This window comes from Ochotona curzoniae, unplaced genomic scaffold (assembly GCF_017591425.1).
Source record: "Ochotona curzoniae isolate NIBS_2020 unplaced genomic scaffold, NIBS_Ocur_1.0 contig_43, whole genome shotgun sequence".
NCBI classification, from domain to species: Eukaryota; Metazoa; Chordata; class Mammalia; order Lagomorpha; family Ochotonidae; genus Ochotona; species Ochotona curzoniae.
In genome coordinates, this window is record NW_024466218.1 from 3,040,844 (window position 1) to 3,068,803 (window position 27,960).

The 27,960-nt window shown below is 37.3% G+C and overlaps 1 protein-coding gene across 1 annotated transcript; it reads right to left on the minus strand.

The window, feature by feature from the left end:
- Positions 1-1,316: 1,316 nt before the first annotated feature.
- On the minus strand, positions 1,317-27,960 carry DSG3 (desmoglein 3). The gene is made up of 17 exons (XM_040984684.1): positions 27,913-27,960; positions 19,571-19,606; positions 19,002-19,130; positions 17,517-17,672; positions 16,949-17,093; positions 15,874-16,040; positions 14,947-15,075; positions 14,177-14,362; positions 13,119-13,390; positions 12,248-12,387; positions 11,054-11,284; positions 8,762-9,013; positions 4,750-4,889; positions 4,376-4,439; positions 3,070-3,311; positions 1,810-2,096; positions 1,317-1,662 (listed from the first exon to the last, which is right to left on the minus strand). The coding sequence occupies exons 1-17, from the start codon at positions 27,958-27,960 to the stop codon at positions 1,317-1,319; spliced, it is 2,970 nt and encodes a 989-aa protein (XP_040840618.1).

Here is a 27,960-nt window from a genome sequence, read left to right on the forward strand (position 1 = left end):
AACATCAACACTTGAGTACACTGCAGACTGTCTGAAAAAACAAACTTAAAGTTTAAATATATAAACCCACCCAGGATGATTCAAAACTCTATTTTATATACAGTTGGAAGTATGGACACTAGACCGTGACCTTGTAAAGCCTGAGCTATGACAGTCATATCTGTGAGCTGGCAAGGTAGGGTACTCTCTACAGACAAGAGGGTAAAAATCTTAAATGAGCAGAAATGCTTTGAAGAACTGCATTGCCATCATGGTAGCATGCATGAAATAACATAGTCTAACCCTTCACTAACCTAATGTTGCTAATCAAGAATACTAAATGGATGTAGCTGTTTAATTTAGAAATTAAATCTAAGAATAACTTACCCATAAACCCCTTTCCATATCTTTTTCAGACTTAAAAATTACTGCACCAACTACTTTCCCTAATGCTACTTATGATACATATTCACAATTTTCATAATCTCTTATTACTAGCCCCAACTTGTTTATGAATTAAGCCTATGGGGTATATTTCCACAAAATCTGTAGACTTTAGTAACACAATCAACATCCTATATGTAATCTGCCCATTGACATTTTAAAAAGGAAGCTATTTCCAAAAAGCAGTACAGGATGTGTTACTTAGGAGTGTGTAGGAAGGAGTTCATGGTAACATTTCTTTGGACAGATGCTTTTAAGGCGATTAACACATACAAAATACTTATAACATGCTAAGTGTTCTTACATGTTCCATGATATTTCTAGTACAATATTGTCTGAGTGTGAGATTATGTGGAATACAAGTGTAGGCAGCTTAATACATAACCCCATAAACCTTAGCTTGAGCACAAGATGCAATTATCGTCAGCTTCAAGTATCTGCTTTCCTTCTTCCAAGCAGCTTTAGCAAATACTTCACGATTTTTAAGATACAAGAAAAATGAGATAAAAAGTGCAGGTGTTGACTTTACATGCTTAATCCACTAAACCACACTGCATTTTAGGGTGATAGACACCTTTTGGTACTGCAAAGAAAGCAATTTAAAAAATATAGGGAGTTTTTCTGCCCAAAACCTCGAAGGTTTTTTTGGGGGGGGGGCGGAGTTTAGGGGCAAGGTTTACTTCAGCTTAGGTAGTATTTGAGAAGGGGGAAGGATGACATATCTTGTTTTGGGATATGTGTCAGTAATTTAAATTACACTCACAATTAGTTTGTGAGAGTAGCTGGTAAGTGGTACCATATTAGCTCAATACAATGAGCTTGGCTGTGTTAATTTTTGGAATTTGTGGATCAATTATCTAGATTCAGCTAGTGAGCTATTCCAGTTATTCCGGTCATATCTGGCGGGAGCAAGGGTCTTCCGTGCAGGGCACACTGCAGGAGCCTCGGAGCTCTGTCGGGATGAGTAGGTTGCCGGCAGCGCTGGCCATGGGACTGATAATCCTTTCCGTTACTATCACATTAGGTGTGAGAAGAGGATCAAAGACGGCAGAAGGCTGCACGAGGGAACTGGACGCCGAAGCTGAGTAAGTTTCCCTTACCAGATAGCTAGCCTGTTGCAAAGGGTCAGGGATGGGAATGGCTGGTTGGAAAGACCCCGAAGCAGACAAAACCACGCCCCCTGGACCGCCAGACAAAGTCTGGGCTCCCGCACCGCCTGACAAAGTCTGACCCCCTGGACTGCCAGACAGAGTCTGGCCTCCCGTACCACCCGACAAAGTCTGGCCCCCTGGACCACCCAACAAAGTCTGGCCCCCTGGACCACCCAACAAAGTCTGGCCCCCTGGACCACCCGGCATAGTCTGGCCCCCCGTTGTGACTGATGACTGTGTATTTTGGGTCGGCCCCCAGGATCCAATACCAGCGCTGCTGTCAGTGGAGGGCCGTTGAGCTTGTTGCACTTCCTCATCCATGCCGAGGCTTATCTCTGCGAGTTTTTTAAATTTGGGACCCAGGGAGTCCAAGAAGCTGTCATCCAGGTCATCAACAATGAAGCTGCAACAGCCCAGGGAGCCCACGGGAGAACTGGGGACATCCATGGCCTCATTATCGTAGATCAACAAACAGTCCTTCCCCTCCTGGATACCTTCTTCCTCTGCATAGGCAAACGCTTTCTAAAGATGAAGGAAAAAGGGGGGGGATGTTAAGAAAGAGTCAGTTGGTTGATTAATTAACTGTTCATATAAATCCCCAAGTTTGGTTCTCCCTGGAAATACAGGGATACTCTTCACATGAACAATCTTGTTCTAAATAGGAACCGGTGTTTGAGTGGTAGTAATATGTTTGACAGTCTATCCAGAGTTTGAGTCTAGGTTGACGTTACAGTTCTTGATTTTCAGACACTTATTTGGATTGAGGTCAACGCAGCAAATGGGTGTGGTGCCTAGAGGTTTTCCACTGGGCAGTGTGTGGTAATGTTTGTGTATGCACATATTAATGCTCGTCTTTGTGTCTCAGATGGCAAGGAAAATACCTCTATGCATTGTGTGAGACAGTTCTCAACCCTGGGTGGCGTCATGTGTGGACGCTACAATCCTGTGGGAGCCTGACCTGTAAAAACTAAGGCCTACAACATGCCACGAAATATTCCGAGCCTTCATCCCAAATACATCCCTGTTGCCATTCTGTAGTCCAACACAATGTCCCCCTTCAATCCTCCTCACCCTTTGATTTTTGTGTCAATTATTTTGGAGTTTGCTTCAGCGTTTCTTGACATGGAGTCCTTTGAAAATATATGGCATGTATTCTGACCTCGTTTATGATGTGGAAAATACAAAAAAAAAAACAAACCCACCAAAAATCCCAAAACCTGCTTCATGTTCTTGAAGGGATGCTGTTCATCCTCAAGCACAGATGATTTTTCTCAGTTGCTTTCACAGTGAGAGTTGGGGTTGGGGACGGGGTGGTGTGTCTCTGCTTTAGACTCTCCCTTTGTGGCTACGTGTTCTTTTTGGCCAGTGACCTGATTGTGACAGTTACCTTAGGAAATCTTTTCATACATTTGAAGAAGCTATCACGATGTGAACTGCAAAACTGAAATACATAATGTAAAATATGATATGGTAGAAAAACCACAGCACCAATTACCTGAGAAAAGTAGGAATCTAGGAAATTCATGCTGATTGCCCCATCAGCATAGTCCCTACTGGTTCCTCCAGTGGAATGTCTTGTTCTCATGGTTCCAGACTGTCCTGCAGACCCAAGTCCCACAGCAGCTCCAAATCCTGCAGCAGCCCCAGATGAGGCAGCTGTTCCAAACTTGGTGGCCAGTTCCATTCCTGAGGCTCCTTCCACCACCGTCCCTCCAGCATATGTATTTGTACAGACTTCTGAAAAGAGGAGAGGAAATTCTGTCACATGTTGTGATGTAATTTATTATTGTTAGTGTTGTTGTTTTTACTGGACTAGCACTTGTGCTTTTGCCATGTAAGGCAAGTTAAGTGGGAGAAAATACAATTGGGTGACAAGAATACGCATACAAAGAAATTTGATTTTCTGTAACAGCACTAGAAATATGAAGGAAAACAGAATATTCTCACATAGCTACGGACGGATTCTAATGCAATGCTTGCTTGCTTTCAGGAATGAAAGAAATTGCAATGAAACATTCATATTGGTTCAGTATGAAAACCAATGAGGGAACATACGAAATGTAATCACGTGAATTAGCAGGTGCTCATTTGATATCTTGGAACATAAGGAAAGTGTAAAGGATTTTTTAGCTATTCTCCCTGAGAACTTTATATTATGCTTTCTAGAAAGTTACCTGTCCTGGAGGTTTCTGACTTTAGTGTTTGCTATGTATATGAATAATCATTTAGTAAAATGAAAAAAAGTTTCTATAAATGATAGCATAAGCAATCATGTTCCATTATGATTGGGTGCAAGAATTAGTAATTGGTCATTGTCTGGGCAAGAAAGAGTGAGCAGGACTGAGGAACATAGATGACACTTAAACCACAATGAGCTCACAGAGAAGGACAAACCTGGACTACAGAGATACAGGGGTGGTTTGTTTTCCTTCATGTGTGTGGTTTTCTCCATGTGAGACCTTTCCTAATTAAAGATGAATAACTAATTGCCTGAGAGTTATACCACACTTTGTTAAAACTTAAAAAAAGTTCAAATCTTCAGAGATTAAAAATGGTGTTCGTTCATTTACTTACTTACTAAATAAGTTCATTTACTAAAACAGTAAATAACTTATTACTAAATAAGTAATTTGGCAAATTTACTAAATATAGTAAGCTACTTATAACATTTATTATAACTTATAACTTACATAAGCTACTTATAACTTATTACTTACAACTTACATAAAATAATAATTTTGAACATGTTTAATTTAATCCACTATTGCTTTTTAAGAAACCAAAAGTTTCTATTTACTTACCAGAACTTTCCATGAATTCTGCTCCATTGGCTGTTATAGGTGGCACACAAATATTTGTGATTTCCTAGAATCCAAATTTGAAAAGAAGTACATTTTAAAGTGAATCAGATTTAAGAGCAATATGGGTGAACTGTGACCCTTCACAAGCGTTATTATTATAAGCATTCCAGATTGTTTCAGGAGTAATCATGTTTATATTTTGATATCTGAGGAACTAACAGCTTAACAGGCTCCACCCATCTTAGCACTCACCGACTGTCACACTGAGGGCTAAGAGTTCTGTTTGTGTGCCCCTGTCCCCTTTTGCTATCTCACTGCAAATCAAAGATCTTCTCTACATGAGTGGGTAAGCTTTTCCTAAGACAGATCCTCACCTTGTCTTCAGGATGGGCTCCTTCAATCCCCCACTGATGAATGGTTCCTTCTGAACCATCAGGGACTGGGATGAAACCTCCTGTGCCTCCCCCAAGTGCACTGGTCCCACAGTCACAGGTCAGCAGCAGAAGTGGGGCCACTAGTGGAAACCGAAACAGAGAATCAGAACATTTGAATTGCTAAGAAACTATTTGAATTGACAATGATCTGAAATGTTGCAAACAAAATCTAACGTGGTTATCACTGTGGTGCAGTGGGTTAAGCTGTTGCTTGTAGCGCCAGCATCCTATATGGGAACATCAGTTCTAATCCTAATTGCTCTGATTTCATTCTAACTTCTTGCTAATGAGCCTGGGAGACAGCAGAAGATGGCCTAAATACTTGGGGTCCCTGCTACTCAGAGCTTCTGGCTTCAGCCTGGTTTGACACTGTCCACTGTGGCCTTTTTTGGAGAGACCCAAAAAAGGAGTGGCTAGAAGATGACTCTCCCTTTAGCTGTCACTGTGCTGTGCAATTAAATAAGATACATCTTTCAAAAAGGAAAATCCAGTACTGTAAATATGAAAAATTCCTAATGAAAATCAAAATTAGTTTCTAGAAAATAAAATTTAGTAATTTAAGCACACTACAATTTCATGTGATTATGAAAGAAATCAAATGTTTTTATATGCATATTATTGTCTTGTAATAACGTTGTTTGATCTATGCTAAAGGTGACTTGTTTCTTAATCTTTTTCCTCAATTCAGTTTTATGATTACAGCCTTTATCTGTGCCTGTGAGGCTATAGTATTGTGTCAGATGACTATGCAGATGCTGTGGGAGGGGACCTCAAAAAGCTTTTGGAAAAAAAAATGGATGTTTATTTTGGCACAAAATTTTGAAATCCAAACACAAATTTTTATAATGTGCATTTTCTTAGAGCTTTTTGGAAAATCCTTTGTATACCTGGGCTTCAAAAATATTTGTAACTTATGCAAAATAATAATTATTTGCTATTTGGGAAGCATATATAGACTGTGTAGAAAGCAGTCAGACGTGGAGAACTCCTGGCTGCTTGCTTGCTCATCAAATTCCAATTGGTCCTGCATGGGTCAGCCTGAAGTAGGGAGTTGAAAACTTGGTCCAGATCTGCCACACTGATGGCAGGAACCCAACCACTTGATCTGTCACCTGCTACATTCCAGTGTTCCCATTAGCAGAAAGGTTAACATTGGGAATGTAGCCAGAACCAGGTCTCAGGTGTTCTGATAAGGGAAGCTATCCCCTCACAGCCAGTGTCTGAATCCCCAAACCAAATGCAAGCCCACATTTCAAAAATTTGGCATGCCTAAATAAACTTATGTTTTCACTCTATTTTCAGTGAAGTTTTTGAAGTACCCTAATACAACTGTATGGTCAAGATTTTAGACAGGTGTGGTAATGTTTTAGATAAATGGTGTTAATAATTTGTTAGTAAATAATCATTAACCAGAAACTCCTTTAGCAGTTAGGGAGGTGCTCTAAGCTGGGTGTTGATACGCCCTTAATTGTGATTGAAGGACTATTTGTGACTTGAGTTTTCGGATGACTTCCTGTCAATGTATATACAGGTCTCTGCACATGGTTGGTTATAAAGGTTAATGTCATTCTCGTGGAAATAAGGACAATGATTCTTCAGGCAAGTGGGAGCTTCCTACACTCGGTTGTCAATGACCCCAACTCTGATGTCTGAACTCTTCTTAGACAGCTTGGGGAGGTTAAGAGCACAGACTTCCAAGGTATGAACTTTGGCTCTACCATTCAAGAGCTATGTCATATTGGGCTTATACAATCTTTCTTTGTTTAGTGAGCTCATACATTGAAGAGGAGGTGTAAATATGATCTTCATTATAGGTTGTGAGAACTAATCAGTTAACATAGTTAACAGTCTTGGGGCAGGTGTTGTGGTGTTAATCTAGTTAAAGGCTGTGTCCCACTGCTTCTCCTCCTATTCATATCTTGATGTTATGGCTGGCTCTGAATTGGGCCTTCCTCATCTTTATACAACATCACAAACCTCGAAATTCTTCTTTCCTTGCTCATTTAGGGGAACCAGGACTGCCAGAATTATCTTTCTGAAATACTGATTTGATGATGGCAGTCATTTATTCAAAGGCACTGTGGTGACTCCCTGTCTCATAGCTTATAGTGCAAATGGTGCAGCAAGTGCACATGGTCCTTTCAAATTTATGCCAAGGCACTCCCCAGTGTATCTTCCATTCTTGCCAGTACTTCCTGGCTTTCACTCATGCTGATATCCTTTGGAAACACTTTTCCTGTGTTTTGCAATTATTTATAGCTTATTCATGTTTTAAGGCTTAATTAGATGATTTCTCCGTCCCATGAAACTTCTGCAACACACATTTGTAGTGAATTCTAGGATGATTTTTTAATTTTGGCAGTTTCTTCCCATGCACTTAGACATGAGTGAGTCAGCACACTGTACAAAATTAAGGGAAATCCCTTTGTTATTTGGAAGCAGGCATAGTGACTCACATGAGGTCCTTGAAGGATCTTTGTTGTTGAACTTGACTTATACGATAGTAACAGTTGAAACTCTGCATGCAAATTGCTGCTATTAAGCTAAATGATGCATCATAATTTCAGAATTGTAAAAGGTTTTGGAGACAAAGGAGGGAAAGAAATGGGTATGTGAAGGGCATAAACCGAATAGAAATTTATTTTTCTTCAAAAAAGATCCTACTGAATATCAAAGATGTTCATGTACAGTAAGTCTGAGTGATAGCTATATACTATTCTGTATTATTTTGTGGTTTAAATATTTCATACATTAAAAGAAATTTAAGTGAAGTAGTAGAAGTAGAATATATTCACATGAACATTTATTTTAATGCTAAATGCTATAATTCTATAATAAATTGGGCAAGTAATTTTGTTTACTGTAGGTTTTCTTGTTTATGCAAAAATTTAACATAACGTTCTCTAAAATATCAGTTTTTTTACATTTAAATACTATTTGAGTCATGGGATGTTTTGAAAATTCAAATGCTACTAAAATTTTTTTAATTGACAATACAAAATTTCATTGACAAAAACAAATTTTATTTTTAATATATTAAAAAATATATTATTAATTAATATATTACATTATTATATATTATTATATGTTATGTAATTAAATATATTATTATACTTAGTATAATAATATATGTATAATTTCCCTAGATGTGTTCAGTGAATGATGTTAAGTGGTGAGTTATTTTGCAGAAATGCTGGGTTAAACAAAAGCTTTTCTGTACCTTTGCCATATTACTATGCACAGTAAAACTCAAAACATATGGCTATCCTAGGAGCATGTCCTAAATTTCTTTGGTCAAGATTCTTTGTTATTTTAGAATCATATGAGTCCTGAACATGGAAAAGATACCTTAATAGGGAAAGCTGAGTGTAAAACATATAGGACTATTTGTATAGCTCCGCATATTTTTGGTTTATAAATTTAGAGTTGTTCCAAAATTATATGTCTGAAAGAGGGTGAATGGGAAGTGTTTTAAGGGAACCACTTTGATTTTGCAAGATGGAAAGAGTTCTTTGGATGGCCTGTGATGATGGAACTATGACCATGTGAATGCACTAAATAGCACTGAACCAAACACTTAAAATGTGTAGGATGGGAAAACATATTTATGTTTTTAATGTATTTTACTAGGATTTGTGCATTAATGAAGAAAAAAGAAAATAAAAAAGAGAAAATGCATACTCACAGATAAAGCCATTATTTTGACTACAACCATAACTAGAAGTATTTGGATAGTCCTCATGATTTATTTTTGCCCCTCTTTACTCTTGTAAAGGACTTGCTTTGCTGTATTATGAATATAGATTGCTAACAAAAAACAAATATCTAAAAATCTCCCAGAAAATGCCATTTTCCTTGATTTGCCTGTGGACTATTGTGTAGTGAATGCAGGCAGCAGGCAGTCCCTTGCACATAATGATGTCCAACACAGAACAAAGCTTGGCATACTCACACAGCAAGAGCAGCAGGCCCAGGAGGAGCAGGCCGATTGCAGCAGGCCCCAGGCTCCAAGAGGGCAGCCTGCGGGTGGGTTCTTTGATTGGGCCAGTTCTCCCACAGAAGCCTCTGTCATCACACTGACACACTTCTAGAGTCAGGCTCTCTGGCATCTCGCATTGTCTGCCCTCGCGGTCAGTAAGCACAAGAGGGACCTTGTACTTTCCAGGAGTCACTGGCTGTCGGGCTCTGAGCTGTGCTGAAGTAGCTGTGGAGAAACAAGCATATCAGTCAACAGCAGAATGAGGTGTCTCTTGCTCTTAAAATGACTTACTTTTGTCATCAGAGCTTGTGTGGCCATAGAGAGCCCTATTGTATAGAATGGTGATGATGATGTTTATTAGCAGTGATGAGCTGGGTAAATCTGTCTACACCTGCTTTCTTGTCCTTTATAATCCACATGGGCACATGAAGTCCTCAATGAACTCAGTTCTACTTTTCTACTTTTTCTACTAAAGAGGGTGGGAGGTGGGCGTCTTTTAAGGATCAGGGTTCCCACTCCTGGAGCCTACCTGGTTTCCTGTGTGTCCATACCAATTCTCTGACTCATACTCCCCTCTGAGGGTTTGCAGTGCCCCACTCCCTTGTTCCTGTGTCTAACTTATCAAGATTGGCTTTCTACTTTCACTGGTGCCCTCTCCACTGCTTCTCTCTGTTCTTATCCCATTAACTTCAGGCTTGAACACTAGTAGCCTTGTGTGGTTTGACTCATTCTGTTTTTTAAAGACATTATTATTATTGTTATTACTTGAAAGAGTAACAGAGAGAGAGAGAGCTTCCATCTGCTAGTTCATTTCCCCAATGGCCACAACAGACTGAACGTGGCTCCAGGAGCTTCTTATGGGTTTTCCATGTGGGTGCACAGACCCAAGACCTTGGGCCATCCTATGGTGCTTTCCCAGGCCATAAACAGGGAGTCAGATCAGAAGTGGAGGAGCCAGGACTCAAACTGGCACCCAAAGTGAATGCTGGCATTGCAGGCAGAGAAATAGCTTGCAAGCCATTGTGCTGGCCCCTTTTGAATCATTCTTGATCATGCTGTGCCTTTGACATTATCCCTTGTCTACCCAGTCCAGCCTCTGTTTCTTTTCCTAACCTTGTCTGAGCAGGTGAGCCTAGTACCACATCCTTACTCTCTCTGATCTATCCTTAGCAGCCTCTTCAATGGCCATGCAGCAACTCCCTTAAAGCATATGCTATGTGTAGAATTTGGAGCTGACTCCTTACATCAGGACCAGAAAGGCCCTAAAGCTGGATGCCATGGAGAAGGAAATTCCTTCAGTGACTCTGGCAGTGGTTGGTACTTGTGACTGGAAGGCACATTCAAAAAAGAAACAAGATTGTTTCAGAAAAGAGCTTGAAAAAGTGAGGGAGTTTACTAAGGATTAACTGGCTGGATGGTCATCACAAAATTCAGAAAGGGGAATTTTTATGAACTCCAATATTTTCATGAGACTTCTGGAAAATCCAGAATGTGTAGGATGAGCAGGAAAAGTGTCAGGAGGAATGGGGATAGATAATTCCTCTCTGCAGGGAAACAGAGCTGTGAGTTCCAGCCCACTATGTTTTAAGGATTACGAGGCAACCGCTTCCAATAGGCAGAGGGCTGACCTAGTGCTCCATTGCTCCATGTCTGCTTCCAGACTGCCCCTGTAGGGGAAAGTTTACTTAGATACCTGGAGAGTTCTTGTGACAAAACAGATGCCTTACTTGAATGTCAGTTTTTTGAGGGATGCACAGGGGAAGCAGAAATAATCATATTAAAAAGATCTAAAAAATGGTGTGGAAAACAGAAAACATATTACATCTTATTTCTTTCCTCTTCTTAAGAGAGAAGGAATTCACAAGGCTAAGATCCTATCTCCTGTGCAAAGAATGTTTTCAATGATTCTTGGGTCTTGCTACCAAATGACCTCTTTTCATATAAAGTAATGTGCTTGAAATGTGGAGAGTGTGAGTGTGAGAGGGTGCTCTGATGCTGCCCAGCTGCTGGTACACTGTCCGTAAGCAACAGCCGAGACTGGCATTCCATCCAGGTCTCTCTTATGGATGCGCGGGATCCAAGCACTGGAACCTTTTTCTGTTGCCTCCCAGGGCATATATCAGTATGAAACTAGAATCAGGAATAGAGGCAGGACTTAAACCCAGGCACTTCTGCATGGAATGCAGGCATACTATGCCAAATGCCCAGTCCTGGGAAAATAAAGGGACAGCAAGTTTGAAGACAGCAGTTGTGCTAAGCACTCACCATTGAGTGTTGTGATGCTCCACGTGCCTGGTGGTAGCTTCAGAGACTGGTCCTCTAGTGAGAACCTGTAGGGGCCAGCATATTTATCCCTTTCCAGGGTTCTGGCAGAGACCACCACAAGAGGGGAAGAACTGCAAATTGTTGTGTTTTCCAGGACAATTGTTGGACAATTCTCATTAAAACTCGGTACTTCAACAAATACGGTGCCTGTAGAAGTTCTACCTGTGTTTTCTGTGAGAATAACATTTTAGGGTTAAAGAAATTAGTGGAACAAAGTTCAACAGAAAAACAGAACCTTTCACATGGCTTTGTTAAGCCACCAAGTCAGCGTATGTTCTCATGAGAGATTACACTGGTTGCTCTCAGAAAGTGTAAGGCTTCATCCTGTTGCTACATATTGCAAAAGGAAAATTTCTTATCAAATGGGCTAGTAATTCTAGTAGCCTGGCTATTATTTCATAAATTCACTATTTGAAAATAAACCAACACATTTACAAAAGCTATTATTTTACAGTTAGATTGACTTGTAACCAACGAATGGATAATTTTTGCTTCTAAAGTTCAGGTAAATCTATTCACAGTAAGTAAGTACTTAAAGATAAAAAGGTTTTTGGAGAAAAGATTTTTAAAATCCTGACAAGACAATAAAAAATATGAAAATAAAAAAAAACCTGTGTAAAGTTGAATTATTTCAGAGTTTTTTTGGTGTTTTCCCAAATTGTAATATTTTGATATTAATTGTATTAGTTTTGGTATTTGTTTATGTTGAGCATAAATTAATTTTATACCTGAGGATATATACCCAATTACTATTATTCTAAGACATGCTGGATGTGGAGAATGTTTGTTTAATGATAGAATGAAATGATCTCTATAGGTCTTCGCAAGTTCACCTGACATTGGAATTGAACTTCCCTCATGCGTGTCCTCCATCAGTCTATAGCTACTTCTTAAAGCCATGAATTCTTGTGAGCCAAAAAAGTTCCTACCTCAATGAAAACAAAATCCTAGGGAAGGCACTGCTCTTGCAGACCCCTCTGCAAGCCTGGAATTCTCAGGCTTTGTTTCTGAATTCATCTGCCTTTCACTCGAGACCCAAAGTCTCAAAGTGATTATATTCATCTTATGATAAAGGTAATGTATTAAGCAATTATAATTATCTATTCAGAATGAATATTGGAATATTTTTCTTACCATCAATGGCCAGAACCTCAGCTGTGATTGTCTTGTTAACTATGAAAGTTGAATCTCGATTGATATTTTTGACAAATTTGATTTGAGCAGTTTTTAAATCAATAGCCAGCAAGCCACCATCATTACGACCCATGATATATCTGTTGCAGAAAAGAAAAAAAATATATTCTTCAAATATAGAATCTTATTGATTGAAAATTATTTACTTTAAATTCTATGCTTTTATACCTAATATGAAACCTACAAATATGGATTGATAAAAAGTAACTGAAAATTAACATAATATGAGTGAGTAGCATTTCATAGTGCTTAAGTATATATTAACTTGACTATTGAATCTCTGTGCAATAAAGTACCTGTGTCCTTTCTTTTCATGACCTAGCAATCACTTTGCAGGACGCTATTGTGCTTTTGGCTTATTTGTGTACATGGTGTTTTGTCTGATCAAAAAACTTGGTCTTCTGGTGAACTTCCCCTGTGTTGTTAGACTCAGCTGGAAGTTTCCATGGATGTTTTTCCTGTTCTCCTTTTCAGGGGTGGGGAAACATTCAAAAGCCCTGCAAAATCATTTGGTTGGGCTCTGGCCAAGGCAAACAAGTGAGGCTTGAAATTCAGTGAACCTATATCGGGCTAACTGTTGAGAATTTTGTATGGCCTGCAAATGATGTTGTAAATTCTTGAATGGCCCTTGACAGAAGAAATTTCTCAGTCCCATGAAGTTAAGGTAAAAATTTGTCTCTTGTGTAGCTACCTGGGCCCTTTTTTGATCATCTTTGTATTTCTCTTCTTGCCACATGTCTGTGCATCATTTTATAGTCTTTTGAAGATTAACACTACATCAACAAATAAGATGTTATCAGAAGAGTCTTACCTGACAGATGAGGCAGCTTTACCAGTATCTTCATCAATGGCTTCGTACTTTCCCAGGACATAATTAATCAGTTTTGTACTACTGATGCCTTTTTGTACAGTAAATGTCTTGGAAGCAGGACGGAATGCAATGCCTTCTTTGACATCTATTATACGAATTGTGACTGGGATTGGCTGAACTCGATATTGAGAGATTACTGATTGATGGAATTCAGCTTTGTTTCTGACACCGATACTAAATTGCATGTTTTGCATTTGTTCATAATCTAGAGCCTAGAGTTAAAAATAAAATTAAAAACTTAGAAATCTTTCAAAAAGATAGTCTGGAAAATCCAGTAGTGGAGGAGAAAACTATAAACCAAGTACTATGAGTGGATTCTTTGATTTTTTTTTTTCATAGAAAAATAGTTTCAGAAACCAGTGAGATAGAGAAAGCTTTAGGGTTTGGGTAGAAAGGATTTTTAATTAATATAAAGAACAAATTTCATACATCCCATAGCAAAAAGTTCCAAGACTGCAACCCATTTCATATTTAGGATTCTTAACTTGTAACACCTTACTCATAGTTAAGAGCCACTGTCACAGTGGATGAGTAAGAGAGCAAAGTGTGAGGAATCCAAATGATTTTAAAAGAAAAATATGGTGGTGAACAGGTGGAATTGAGAACAAAGTTGAATAGGGGTAAGAGCTAGACATCTATTAGCTAAGAAGAGGATAAGAGGTAACTTCATGGAAAGTAGAATTCATAAAAAAAAAAGTGTAGATTTAAAAAATTTTTTGAACAAAAATAAATTTTTTTCTAATTGCACTTATCTATGAACTTTGGAATATCCTCAGAAGACAACATATATATATATATGTATATATATATATATATATATATGAGGTTGTGAGATATGTATTAGTAGTGAGGTTATGTCATGATTAAAATTGCATCTGTTTTTATGTTTTTAAATTGTTGAATTATTATTAAATGAATCAAATCAAGTGTAGAATCAAATTAAGTGATAGTTTTACCAATATAGTATATTTTGGCCAATAAAGGGAAATAATTTTTACCTTAACCACCTTCAGGATGCCTTCATTAGTTCTGGGATCAGTTTCTATTTCAAACCAATTCCCTTCATTTCCAGAGGTAAAAAAATACACCGCAAGCCAATTATCTGTGAACTTTTCATCCAAATCTGTGACTTCAAATCGAAGTAACTCAGAGCTTAAAGTATTTTCCTTAATACTTGCTGAATACTGAAAAGGGGGAGAAGCAGAATTTAAAACTCATTTTCAGATTACCTAGAGAGACTATCAATGATATTGATCATTACTTTCTAGATCATCTATTATCATTTTACTAGTCACTGAATTGTTATATTTTAAAACTATTTTCATTTTATTTGAAGGGCTTGGAGATGGGGAGAGGAAATAGAAATCTTCCATCTTGGAACATCCAGGGCTGGAGCAGGCTGAACCTGGAGTCGGGAACTCATTGGGCGTAGCTCATGTGGATGGCAGAAACCCAAGTACTTGAGCCGTTATCTGTTGCCTCCCAGAGTGTACAATAGCAGGAAAGCTGATAGAAAATAGAGGAACTGGGACTCGAACCAAGCATCCTGATAAAAGATATGAGCACTCTGGTTTGGGATATGGGTGTCTCATGTGATACCTTTAGCTACTACATTAAATTCCCAGGCCAGAATTCTTACGCTTTATACAAGGTTATTTGAAAAAAAAATGTACAGGACATTTTAATAGGAACAGGCTGACAAATATTGAATAAGGATGGCAAAGCGTTCAAACATTTTAAATGATTCTTCAAGGAACAGTGGGTGTACCTGAGAGGCTCCAAGTGTTGGGAAGTTATCATTGACATCCTTTACTTTAATACTGCATTCACATTCAGTAGACAGTCCTTCTCCATCTTTGTCTGCACCACTCACAACAAGACGATAGCTGGAAACTTGCTAAATTTGGAGGGAAAGAAAGAATTAAACTTCCAAGAAAACAAGTGATGATGATTTGCTTCCTGTGAATAAGAAAATGAAAACATTCAAGGTCATTGTTGGGACAGATCCCATGCATTGGTGGCTGTCCATGACAGTGGAGTTTTGTGGGATCTGAGTGATTAGATGGATGGAAGCCCTGGAAGGGAGATCATGGATTTTTCTCTTTGGTGAGCTTCTTGTGGCAAGACAGGACATTTAGAGCCAAAAGAACAATAAATATGGTGAGACAGTTATCTGGGGAGAGTTCGCTGATGGGCTTCCTTCTTCCTCTATTTGGGAAATAATTTCTGCAAAAACCATATGGAGTTGGACAAGGTAGCTTTTGGTGATGTAGATGGATGATAGCAGTGAAAGATGATGGGGAAAAGAGAGGAAGGAGTTTCTTTAGTTTTCAGAAGCAGGGATAAAATTTAAAGGTATACAATTTAAAGGCTTTGTTCAGAGAGAAATGTCTCCCTTCCAAGAAGTTTAGATTTCATCTATTGTATGATAAAAAGTCACAGTTTTATATTGGTCCACACAAGCCAATGCCTTAAAAAAAACTCACTGTGAATAAAGGCTTGGCATATGACAGATTACGTAGGACTCAAGTACATGTTCCATCTCCCCTGAATCACAATGCAGAATTTACTTAAATTGGCGCAAATATGGAGAGCTTCTTTTCCTCACTCCCTTGAATATTAGATCAAATGAAGTTACCTTTCTTGGATTTGTTTCTGTCAAACCATTTTGATTATGCCATGCCCTGTGCTTTACCTCTCGATCAAGAGAATTGGTCAAAGTTCGGACTTCTCCAGTGTTTCTGCTTATGAGGAACATGGGTATGCCTGCAGGTTCCTGAGAGACAATCTTGTAGGCAATTTTAGAGTTCAAATGACCTGGCTCATCTGCATCTGTGGCATTGAGTTTCATCACCAGTGAGTCTAGGAACACAGGAAAGTGCTCATTGAAGACTATGTAAAAATTCCTATTTATGCACATGAAATATTCAACACCATTCCACATTAATCTTTGCTTTTTAAAAAAAAACATCTTAGAAGTATATATATGCTCACAACAAATCATCTGACATTTAAGTTATGTATCTCTCAACAGGCATTTAGCCTAGTGGTTTATATCCACATGAGCCACATCAGAATAGCCGAGTTTGACTCTTAATTCTGGCTCTTGATTCCATTTTTTTTTTTTTTACTATAATGTAGACCCTGGAAGGGCCCCCATGTAGGAGGTCCAGAGTGAATTTCTGACTCTCAGCTTTGGCCTTGACATTGGGAGCATTTGGAGTGTAAACCAGGGGAGGGTAACTCTGTCTTTATTTCTCTGTGTCTTTCTGTCTCTCAACAAATAAAAATATATTTTTAAAAAGATCGTTAGTTCTTCCCAAGACTTGGCTTTTTTGAAGGTAAGGCTATTTTGTGTCTTTATCTCTTCATTTAATAGATGGTCTTCTAATTCTCTCCCTTTCCCAATTAACCAGTAAGAGCGTGCTCCTGCCCTTATAATGTAAAAAAGCCCAGCTCAGGCACCTGGGCTACCAAGGGCTGTCTCTTATAGCCTTATGACTGCCTGAGACTTGTAGAAATAGCTTATGCAATGAGCTATTGTTGATCAGATAAGAGGGCTATCATGTAGAAATATAGTTCTAGTGGTTCTTTAGCTCAACTGACATTGTTAGCTAAGTAGAACAAGATTATATTTTACAGTTTCTCTTTCAAAACTATTGAAGAAACTGTAAGATAATAAATTAGCTTTATAAAAATGATGTATTAACAGTGATACTCATATTTGAAAACCAGATACATTGGAAGGGATGAATGTGGCAGACACTTACTTGAGGCACTGTTTTCTTCAATTTCACCCGTGAATATGTTTTGTGAAAATACTGGGTAATTATCATTCACATCTAGAATTTTGACTGTTAATATAAGTGGTTTCTCTACATCTTGTCCGCGGGCATTTAGAGCACGACACGTGATCTAGGAATAAAGCAAAAGTATGGATTATTACTGTCAGTTTAGTTTGTGTATCGTTAGCATGATATTAACTAGAATGATGTTATGTGGGCCTGTATAGAAGTTTGAGGCACAGAAGAAAAATCTCTCTACATGGTAGGCAAAGTTGAAACAGGTGCCCATTATGAGCCGATCTAATAGGTGTTGTGGCGGGCAGAGCTCTGAGCAGGTTGGGTGCTTGTATTCAGTCTTCATTCTTGCTTACCCCCGGGTAGGTTCCTGCAGGTGTAATAATCATACTGGGTAGGTTCTTTGTGGTGTGACTGATGCTAGTTTTTGGCAGATTGATATAGTCTCTGATCTCTCTTTTAAATTACCAATAGAAAAGTGTTACCATTTAAAGACGTGTGTAAAAAGATTAGGCAGACTTAGAAGACACAAACTTACCAGGAAGCTTGGGGTTTCTTCTCTGTCCACTATGGCTGTTATGTTAATATCACCAGTGTTCGGATCAACAGCAAAGATCCCAAAAGGAGGCTGATCAATTCCTACCCCAGATATTCGGTAGGTAATTTTCTGAGTTGCTTGAAAATCTGAAGTAATCTGTAGCCCAAAATACCCAAAATGTTAAGGTGATCCCACTCATGTTTTTTTTCTTTCCTCCCTGCCTTCTTCTACTGCCCAAACCTAAACTCATGTGTTCATTTGTCCCTTCGTACCATTTACTTTTTGCCTTGAGAGACATAAAGAATATGAAATTGATCCAAATTGTGGCTTTTGTTGACTCACATAGCTGATTGACACATTAATCATTTTGGCTTTAGCATATTTGCTCAGAATGTGGCTACTGTGGTTAAGATGTGAAGAAGTCAAAGGCATTTAAGATTGAAAACATTACTTCTGAGTGCTTCCTCTTTACCTGATAATATAAAGGGGAAGGAAAAGGTGTGTGTGTTGGGCGAGCTTTTAGCCTAGCAGTTCAGATGCTGCTTAAGATGCTCTCATCCCACAGTAGAGTGCCTGGACTTGAGTTCTAACTCTACTTCCTAACCCACCTCCCTATTAAGGCGTGACCTGGGAGGCAGAAGGGGATGGCTCGAAGAGTTGGTTCCTGCCAGGGGAAGGGAGATCTACACTGAGTTCTTAGCTCCTGGCTTTGGCCTCACCTGTCTTAGCCATTGTCGACATTTGAAGTGTAAGCTACTGGACAAGCATGCATACCCCGTCTCTCTTTCTCTAGATCTCAAATAAATGAATAACTACTAACGGACTAACTAAATAGCTATTCTTGGTCTTTTTTTTTTTCTTAATCTCAAGTTCATAGAGTTTTCCACCACAATCAAATGAAGGTTCAGCTCTATGAAAATAATTCAAAAAGTTCATGGGAAATGTATCTAAAAGTTAAATTTATTTTATAAAAAATGTTCATTTTACCTTAAATAGAGAGAAATGAAGAGAAAAATAGAAAGGGCTTATACAGTAGCTGTCAAAGTGAATTGCTTTTTACTGTAATTTTAAGCTTTCCAATAGAGAAATTATCCAGTAAGTACAAAGTTAGAATAATTTAATAAGCATAGATCTATTATTGTATTTTTAAGATCAGTACTTTGGCTAATTCAATACTTACTTCCACCATTTTTCTAGTTGTCTTATCCATAGACAAAATTTTAATTTGTATTTTACAGCTTGGCTCCAAATAAGGCTATACAATTAAGTTCAAAAAACTAAATAAATAATGTTGGTCAGGATGTCACTCAAACGTTCTTATCTCCTATTTGCCATCATTATTTCTGTTATAGTTTTTTTGAACATATCAATTCATTTACTGTGTACTGCTAAATTTGTGTGTTTCTGTTTGGAAATTCCCATGTTGTTCTGATTTTTATCTTGTACATTTATTGTAAAGATGTTGATTCTGCCCATACACCTTACCTTGGCAATGGGGTTTCTTTTTGAGTTGTCTTCTCTTTCTCTGCAGGGTTTGGCAAATTTCACCCATTCACGTTTGTATCTTCTTCTGGCTGGCTGCAATGCTGTTCCATTTTCCTCATGTCCTTTTGTCTTATGTCAGAAGATATAGCATATGCACATTATTGGTCATTTTTTAGTATGATTATGCACAGCTAGGTTAAGAATCCCCTTACATCTCAAGTTCTGTAACACTGTTAGATACCTAATATGCTCTAACTTTGCCAAGAAAAAAGAAATGTACACATATGATTTTTAAGGTTGACATTTAATCATATTTTTGCTTGCTTTATGGACTTCACACTACATAGAATTTTACCTATTGATTTACTTAGTAAGAAATAATGCATGACATAAGTTACATTTTATAGGTGACTACTTTTGAATATTGCTGGGTTAACTGTTAAAATCTTAATCCTGGATATTTTCACAATTATATTATCAAGTAACTTTAAACAATAGTTATTTATTCCTTCTAAAGATGATTTTAAGCTAAATGATTATTTTAATTGCAAAAGTTTTTCATACTTTACCTCTAGTCGTAGTTCTCCATGAACCAATACAAATGCCTGTAGACATTTAAATGAAGTCAAATTAATGTCAATTCTTTAAATAACTAATGACATAAAGCTAATGATTCTGATGATTACGTATGCTATTCATATTACAATTTGCTTCTATTTTAAAACAAGTGTGTTTAGAGAAGCAACCTTTTGAATGCTTTATTCCCACCAGGAAATAAACTCTCTCAGGTAGTTTATATAAAGTCTTCCAGATCTTGAATCTGTCTATAGAATTTTATTGATGCAAAGAAGGATCTTTGGACTATGTAAGGCTGTGCTTGATAGCTGGCTGAAGTAACCAAAAGTTTCTTCCCTGGCTGCCACCAAGCAGTTGCTAGAAGCTATGGAAGCTGTTATCCGGGTAAACAATAGTGAGGGGCAATGTGACATGCTCCAGAAAGTGGCTGTTGCCAACCTCAGCTGACTGAACAAGGATGTTCATGTATAAGTCAGATGCAGGAACAGGGCATTGTCTTTCCTTCATGAGAGGAGGAAGAATGCAAAGGAACTAGTCTGGTTCAGAAGATGAAGAGACGCTATTGGAATCATCGACATTTGGCCATGGGACATGGATCTCTCTTCTTTATTACTAATTTACAGTTGAACTTGATTTTTGAATGAAAAGTTAAAGTCAATCGAATTCAGAGAGGGGAGGATCTTCAGTTACTCAAGTGTATATGAGTCCTTCATCTGTACCATTTTCTCTAATTTTCTGCCTGCAATGCATTCTTCTCCCCCTGCCTCCCACTGAAATATCACTTTGCATTCACATTCCAATGAGCTCCATGAAACTGCCTTTACTGATCTTTCCTTTCCTGAGTTTGTGCAATACACATTCTACACCATGAAATTTAGTTCAACAGAACTTATGATTTATTATAGCATATGTTCACTAAACATTTTATATGGTAAATCAAGAGAATTTGAAATTTTTAAAACCAGTGCTTTTATGTTACTTTTTAAATAACCCTCTCAATACCTCCCCCAGCAATTGTTTAATTACCATTTGCTGATCTGCCAATTATTAGACCTGAAAATAATCTGGTTAGAAATTGATTTGAAGAATAATTCAGAAGAACAAAATCAAGAGAGGATTAAGAAAGAATAATAGCTAATGCTTGTGATGTGGCATCTGTGTCAATTGTTACAGGGACTTATACTTAACAAACTAATACAATTTATATAATATTTATATTTTTATACAATAGCCATCTGAAGAAGATTCCATTTCAATTTCTTTTTTTAAGGTTTATTTATTTTTGTTGGAAAGGCAGATAGGACATATGGAGAGAAGGAGAGACAGGGACAAAGATGTTTCATTCATGGTTCACTCCCCAAATGGCTGCAATGGCTGGAGCAGAGCCAACCCAAAGCCAGGAGCCAGGAACTTCTTCCGTGTCTCTCATATGGGTGCAGGGTTCCAAGGCTTTTGGCCATCCTCTACTGCTTTCCCAGACAACAAGCAGCAAGTTGGACAGGAAGTGGAGCAGCTGGGAGATGAACCAGCACCCATATTGGATCTTGATGCTTGTAAGGTGATGATTTAGCCATTGAGCCATCGTGTGGGGCCTTATAATCCTATGGATAAAGAACTGCTGACATAAGAGAGTGAAGATTTGGCTAAATTGAGCAGTTCACGTAGAGCCAGAATTTGAGTCTCAGATGCCAACTAGAGAGAATGTGCATTACCGTCACACTGGATTGTTACGAAAGTTGACATAAATATGTAGAAAAAAATAACAAAAGGAGGCTGTCCTAGGAAATCAACGTAGATTCCAGTTGGGACAAAGAACATGGTTGCTCCTGAAATGATGATTTGTTTGCAATTTTCAGAGGTTACAATGAATATTTCAGTCCAATTCCAAGCAATGGGGTAACCGCATCAGACTCAGCATACAAGACCCCTGTGGCTTCCAGACATTTAAGCTGAATTCCTGATTTCAAAGTGTGTATTAGAATAGCGATGCAGAATTAAGTGTGTTGTTACATGTTTCAAAGTGAATTTTACAGAATTACCTCTTTCTGCTAAAGAATGACTTTGAATTACTCAGGAGAAAAGACTAGAACAATGCAATAATCGGACAGCTCCTTTCTCAGTTCAAAAGAGTGAGTCAGTCACACATGACAGGAGAGGTGGATCAGGTTGATCCCCTTTACGGGAAAACTGGAAAGAATCAGCCGCAAGTATGAGTCATGTTTGTACTAGTCCCGCAGAAGATGAGTCTTCGAATAGACAGTTAAAACATGCCTTTTCTCTTCCCAGGAAGCAAAAGATGGACCCACCTCAAAGTAGACAATTAGCATTGTAGACTTTTGTTTCTCATCTGTCCAATCTTTTCATAGAATCAGCATTCTTCGAGAAATTATTCAGTCTTAGTCTTTGCTTTTTCATACCTTTACTTTTAAAGTCAGACCACCAAGACTGTGAATTTTGAAGACATTGTGTAACCATGTGTATATATTTGTTGCTTCTGAGAATATGGAGTTGTTGAGAAGAAACATTTCTGAATAACATAATACTCATAGATTTTTAAAATTGTAATCACTGCCTTAGATTACTTAAAAAACAAATTAGCTAATTTTTATTCAGTGACTAGTTGTTTTAAACAACTAAAATAATAATTTAAAAGCTATTTATATTTTTATTTAAATTGGCACATAGATATGATATGTTCATCAAGTATAATGTGTTATTCTGAAATATGCACACATTGTGAAATCATTCATTTGAATTGATAAATATTTAAACTGCGTCCTGACAGTTTAAATCAATTTAATTTAAATAGATTAAATTGTCTCTTATGGTAACCTGAATTGAAATACAGAAAAAATATTTTATATCTTGAAGATTTCTTTTTTCCTTATTAGCCTATGAATTTTCATAAGATTTTTCAAGCATGTATTCTAAGAAATTTGTCATAAATAGAAATTATAAGGATTTTAGTAGAAGAAAATCTGGTTATTAAATTGAAGTAATCAAATATAAAATAATTTGGTATCCATGTGCCTTATTTCCTAGTAAAGTTGGGTATAATTGTACAATTATAATTACAATTACATTTGAATATATCTGATGTGTAACAAGTAGAATTTGAGGTTTTGGGTGGCTAGATTTTTAAAATGCATTTATAGTAACACTTGCTGTGTAAACTAGTTTGGCCAGCATTTTGTTTAGATTTATTTCAAAGTTTAGTGTGGGCAGAACAGACGGTTAGAATTAGAATGTAGGGAGCCAGCCCTTGTGCATGGTTACTCTTTCAGTCTTCAGGATGGATAGTGGGTCATCCCACTCTGCTCTGAGAAATCTGTAGAATAAGTTAGGTGATTTCAAGAAGTCACTGCATGTCTTACATAGTAGTTTGCATTCATTAATATTTTTGGGCTAATATCATGAAATACATAGAAGTTGGTGAGATTATTCCTCTAATTGCTGAGACACAGTGATTGTGAATGTGTCATGTCCTACAGATTACCGAAAAACATGTTTAGTGAATATAGTTACAATTTGGAAGCAAGATTTGTTTCCTGATAGCTCATAGCTTTCTCTACATACAGATTCTCCTTGACTGTGATCATAAATAAACCCTTCATAAATTAAAAATATCATCTCCGAAATGCATGTAACACATATAATTTACTGACCACACTAGCTTAGCCTAGATGAACTTAATGTGCTCAGAACACTTACATTAGCCTATGGTTAGAAAGATCATTTGAAAAAAAAAAAGCCCATTTTATAATGAAGTGTCAAATGTCTCATGTATCTTATTGAACAGTGTTCTGGAAATGAAAAACAGGATGACTGTAAATTCTGAAAATGAAAAACAATGACTGTATTGCACCAGTATAACAGCAAAAAATTTTTTAAAAAATAGATTGGATCAATTCAAGTCAGGCCAGTTTAAATTTTAAATTTAATCATTCCAAAATATTCTAATAAATTGTGCATTCATTAAGGTAAACTCCTTAACTGAGTAAAAATAACATATATTTCATTACTTATGAATTATTCCCTAATTTAGGACAACTCAGCTGTTTTCAGTGACTGATCCTTAGAATAAACTGAATTAGTTTATAAAATGGTAGCAGTGCTAAGAGAAACACTGTTGCATATCCTGAAACTCTTGTTTTAAAAGCTGTGTAGCATACATGAAGTCTAGTAGAGTTACATAAAATTAGACCCTGTCTCCTGAATCCCTGAACTCGAATCCTGGTCCCTATTATATACCAAATATATACTGTGAATGCTACTTAATTCTTTGGGGGTTCTCGTCTGTGAAGTTTAGATGATAATCCTGTTTACTTTATAGGTTGGTTATGGGAATTAACAAGTTAAAAGGTGTAAAGTGCCCTAACGCAAGGTAAATGCTTAGTAAAAGTTAATTACTTGTGCCAAAAAAACAAAAATAGAAAAGCACAACTTGACTGATATGAACTAACTTCTCATTTGATTCGAAGTATCTAAGAAGTGTCTTTTTTCTTGAGCATCAGAAGGAAATTGCTTTTATTGGTTTCTGCTTGCACAACTGTAGGGGGTAGTGTTCACAGGATCATTTATGTGACTGCACCTCCTAGAGTTATGCAGTGCATAGAATAGTCAGGTACATGGTGGCTCCTTAGGAAAAAATGTGTGTATTAGATTCAGATTTTCCTCATGTAATTATAGGATAAACAATTGTCTACATAATTTTCTTGTGAACAGCCTGCCAAAGCAAGCCTTCACCTTAGGCTATCAGACCAAGCCTGCTGGAAGGAAAGGGCCAGGGTAAGAGGTTTGTAAGAATCCTCACTGCCATGCAGTGTTCTGGAACCAGGTGAAAACTGTGTTCATGGATTAAGCAACTAGGTGTGCTAATTGGTGGAGGTAATTACGTCTTTCCTGATTTATGCCCAAGTCAGGCAGGACTGGGCAGACTCATTTGGCAAGGTTATTCTCATATTTGAATCTTAAGTTCTGCAGAGATTCAATAGGAAATTTGTCTTCATGTATTCATTTACGCTGGAAATTGGATTCTTTCATGGTTGAGAAGCGATATCTCAAAGATGTTACCTTTAATTAAACATCCAGGCCATTTAGGCAAAAATTCTTTTGTATACATTCACTTTTTGCATGTCCTGGAGATTTGAAAATAATTTTTCTATATCTGGACCATGTTCTAAACCAGAAATTAACATGGAAATTACCCTCTTGCTCTTATTATCATCAATTTTTTTATGAATAAATTTTTGCATAACACATGAGCCTGAACTTAAATACCTCATTGTTTGAATGCTTACAATAGTGTTCTGTGACAGCCAGTGTTTTGTAATTTGTGAACTGTAAGACACTAAACAGTGGCTTCAAAGGAAAAACTTTTTCATAGAGATTAAATTATGAAAGCAAACATTTTCATCCACAACGCTTTTCTCCACATGCCTGTTTATATTGTGTGAAATGGATCAAAGAATAAACAGATAAACACTGTCCCTTTCTTTAAGAGTGGACAGTAGTCCCCAGGCCTCTTCCTCCTACCTGATTAGCCTAAGAGATTAGGACAGCTGTAAACTTGAAGGAATTTCCAAGTTGGAAAACATATTATTTCTTCATACCCATATTAATTTATGGTACAGCTTTTCTTTTGTGTTACTAATTTTAAAAACCAACTTTAAAAATATCCTCCAGCTCAAGGAAGAAACATTACCTTTCTTTAACTTATTGAAACTTGTGTTGATGATTATTTAAAATAATGACACAACATCAGAAAGTTATCAAGAATCATGACTATTGCTACATTTTGGAATTGATACTAGTTAGAATGCTAGATGGCATTCTATGTTTCTCCAGCCTTTTTGTACACAATGCTGCTGTCTTCACACAGTGACATTTTCACTGGAAGCTGTGTGGGAAATGATTGTTCTTTCTTGACAGAGTCTGGGGTGAGTCAACAGTATAGCCACAGACCTAAGTCTATGACTTTGCCAGGCAACATTTGCATGGTCACTGGATAGTGGAATGCTTTCAAAACCTCCAAACGTGTCTTACAAGTTTCGGGCTTCACCTCTCAACAACAAAAGATGTATGTTCTTGTCTGACAGTGCTTTTTAAAACCATCACATTTTCCTGCATAACCACACTATTTCAAAATTCTGGGTGGCTCCTCCTTTCTAAAAGGATGCTATGTGCTTTTTAGTCTCACCCTTGTCTGCCTTTCCAATTCACCCCTGGATTGTCCAATGCAAACTTTCATTCTAGTCAAACCGGTGTGTCCATTGCCCCTAGGCAAATGCCCTGATTGCACAGGCTTTTTTCTAACACCGGAAATAGCTGTCTTTGGCCTCTTTGTCCTTAATGAATCTCAAATCTCACTGAATCCATGATCTGCTGACCTCATTCCTGACTCCCACTACCTTCTACTAATATCATAAATAGCAGACTAGCATTGTCTAATATAAATAGAACTGTCTAATATAAATAGAATCCCAAAGATGAGCCAGATATATAACCTAAAATTTTTTCAGTTACATTAAATATTATAGAAAGGTAAAAATAACTTTAAAATATCCAAATACTCTCATTTCAAATATGCAATCAACATAAACATTATTTGTAATTTATTTTACATTCTTTTGCTTGCATTAAGTTTTCCAAATGTGATGTATTTATTACACTTAACTACTCATCTTAGCACAAACCAACCACATTCCAACTGATGAACACATACCCAGTGGCTACCATATTAGGTAGATAAGTTCCAAGTAATAATTACATATGAAGCAAATGTCTAAGTGGCTTGTAACTGTGTGTGTATCTATGTGTAACTTTCCTAAGGAAATGCCTTTCCTTTCATGATTTCTCCTGATCAGTAGAACTATAAAGTCCCTGTGAAGAGTTTTATAGTCTAAAGAGGTTCATTCGATCCTTCATTTATTCATTCTCCAGATAATTTTGCATCAGTTGTAAGATGGATATGATGATGGTAGGTTCTGGGGTTGCAAAGATGAACACACAGGCTTATTGTAAGAGGTTCGTGGTTACTCTGCAGTCATAGCTTAGCTAAGAGGGATTAGTAAATCAAAGGAGGGGAGTTTGATTGTGTTGGCCTGAATCTATTTCTTGTGGCACTGCTCTTCTGACACTTCTAGCTATCCCTTAGCTTCCCAGTGTTGGTTATTGTCTTGCACACATGCATTATCAGGCTCTTGCTGTTTAATCCAGATAAGCCCCACTGGAAGGGTGCGACAGTCACTCATCTTTCATATTTCTCTTCACTACATTCTTGGGTCATGTAACCAAAGCAGAGTATCATAGTTGAACAGCGTCTTAGGAAGAAATGACGCTCATTTTTCTGATTGACCATTGTGTTGAGAGGGAAGGCTGGGAAATTGTGGATTATGGAGCCCCCTTATACTATCATCAGGTCACTCTAAGTTTTATTAAAGATTTTTCCTGAGATCCATCTCTCTCTAATTTCTTGATGTTCATTTATTTCAATGTTTTTTATATGAGGAACTGAGACCTAGGACAACCAAGCTGATCACTGACATCTAAATATTAGCATTTTGATATTTACTTAGAGCATACAGCTAATCTGATACCATAACATAGCTGATAACATTATACTTTTTCTTTGCCACAACAGCACAGTTAAGGATAATCTTGGCTCTCAGCCTTGACTTCTGTTTCAGTTAACACAATATACAATTTTCTACCAACAAAAGCATTACTCCCTGTGAAAGTGGCTCACACAATGCTTTGTGTGTTTTTTATTGCCTAATATAGGATGTGTTTCACACAAAAAACTAAAAATACTAAACATTCACACTATTTTCTTAATATTGCTTCCAATTCCAATAGAGTCAAACGCTACTTTGATTTTAATTCAATGATCTTTGACCAGTTTCGAAACACGTCAGGTGTCAAGACCAGACTTGTGGAGTTCTTAGCCATAAGCTTAAGAAACATATAATCCTAAAAACCAGAAGTGACTTTCTCTGGTGTGTTTTTGTCTGTATGATAGAAAATGCGTAAGAGCAATACTTTGAAGGAAAAACAGGTGCTGTGAGAAGTACCTGAGATCAGGATGACCAAATTTGTGAGCTGAAGAAATACTTAATAGTTTTTTCTTTTTTTTGAAAACTGATTGCTTAGTAGTTCATCTTTCTGTGTAAAATACATTAAAAGAATCCAGAAGCAGGAAATTGGCATTAAGTCTTATAAAGCTTATTTCTATTTTATACTCTTCAGAACTTACAGAAGGGATCAGTCAAATGTAACATCCTCTCAGAAGGAAGGACACAGAGAAAGTTTGCTCTTAGGAAAATTTGGGACTTACCATTAAAATGGCCAGAGCCCCTGTGGTTCTGGGAAACAGCCAAGGCAT

Bases quoted from the DNA above. Each gene is read 5' to 3' on its own strand.
- DSG3 (XM_040984684.1), bottom strand. From the start codon at position 27,960: ATGCCTTGGCTGTTTCCCAGAACCACAGGGGCTCTGGCCATTTTAATG. The intron at 16,041-16,948 runs GTAAGTGTCTGC...CTGTGTTCCTAG, and splicing joins TGAAGAAAACAGTGCCTCAA to ACTCACTGGTGATGAAACTC. The intron at 11,285-12,247 runs GTAAGAAAAATA...TTATTCTCACAG, and splicing joins TGAGGTTCTGGCCATTGATG to AAAACACAGGTAGAACTTCT.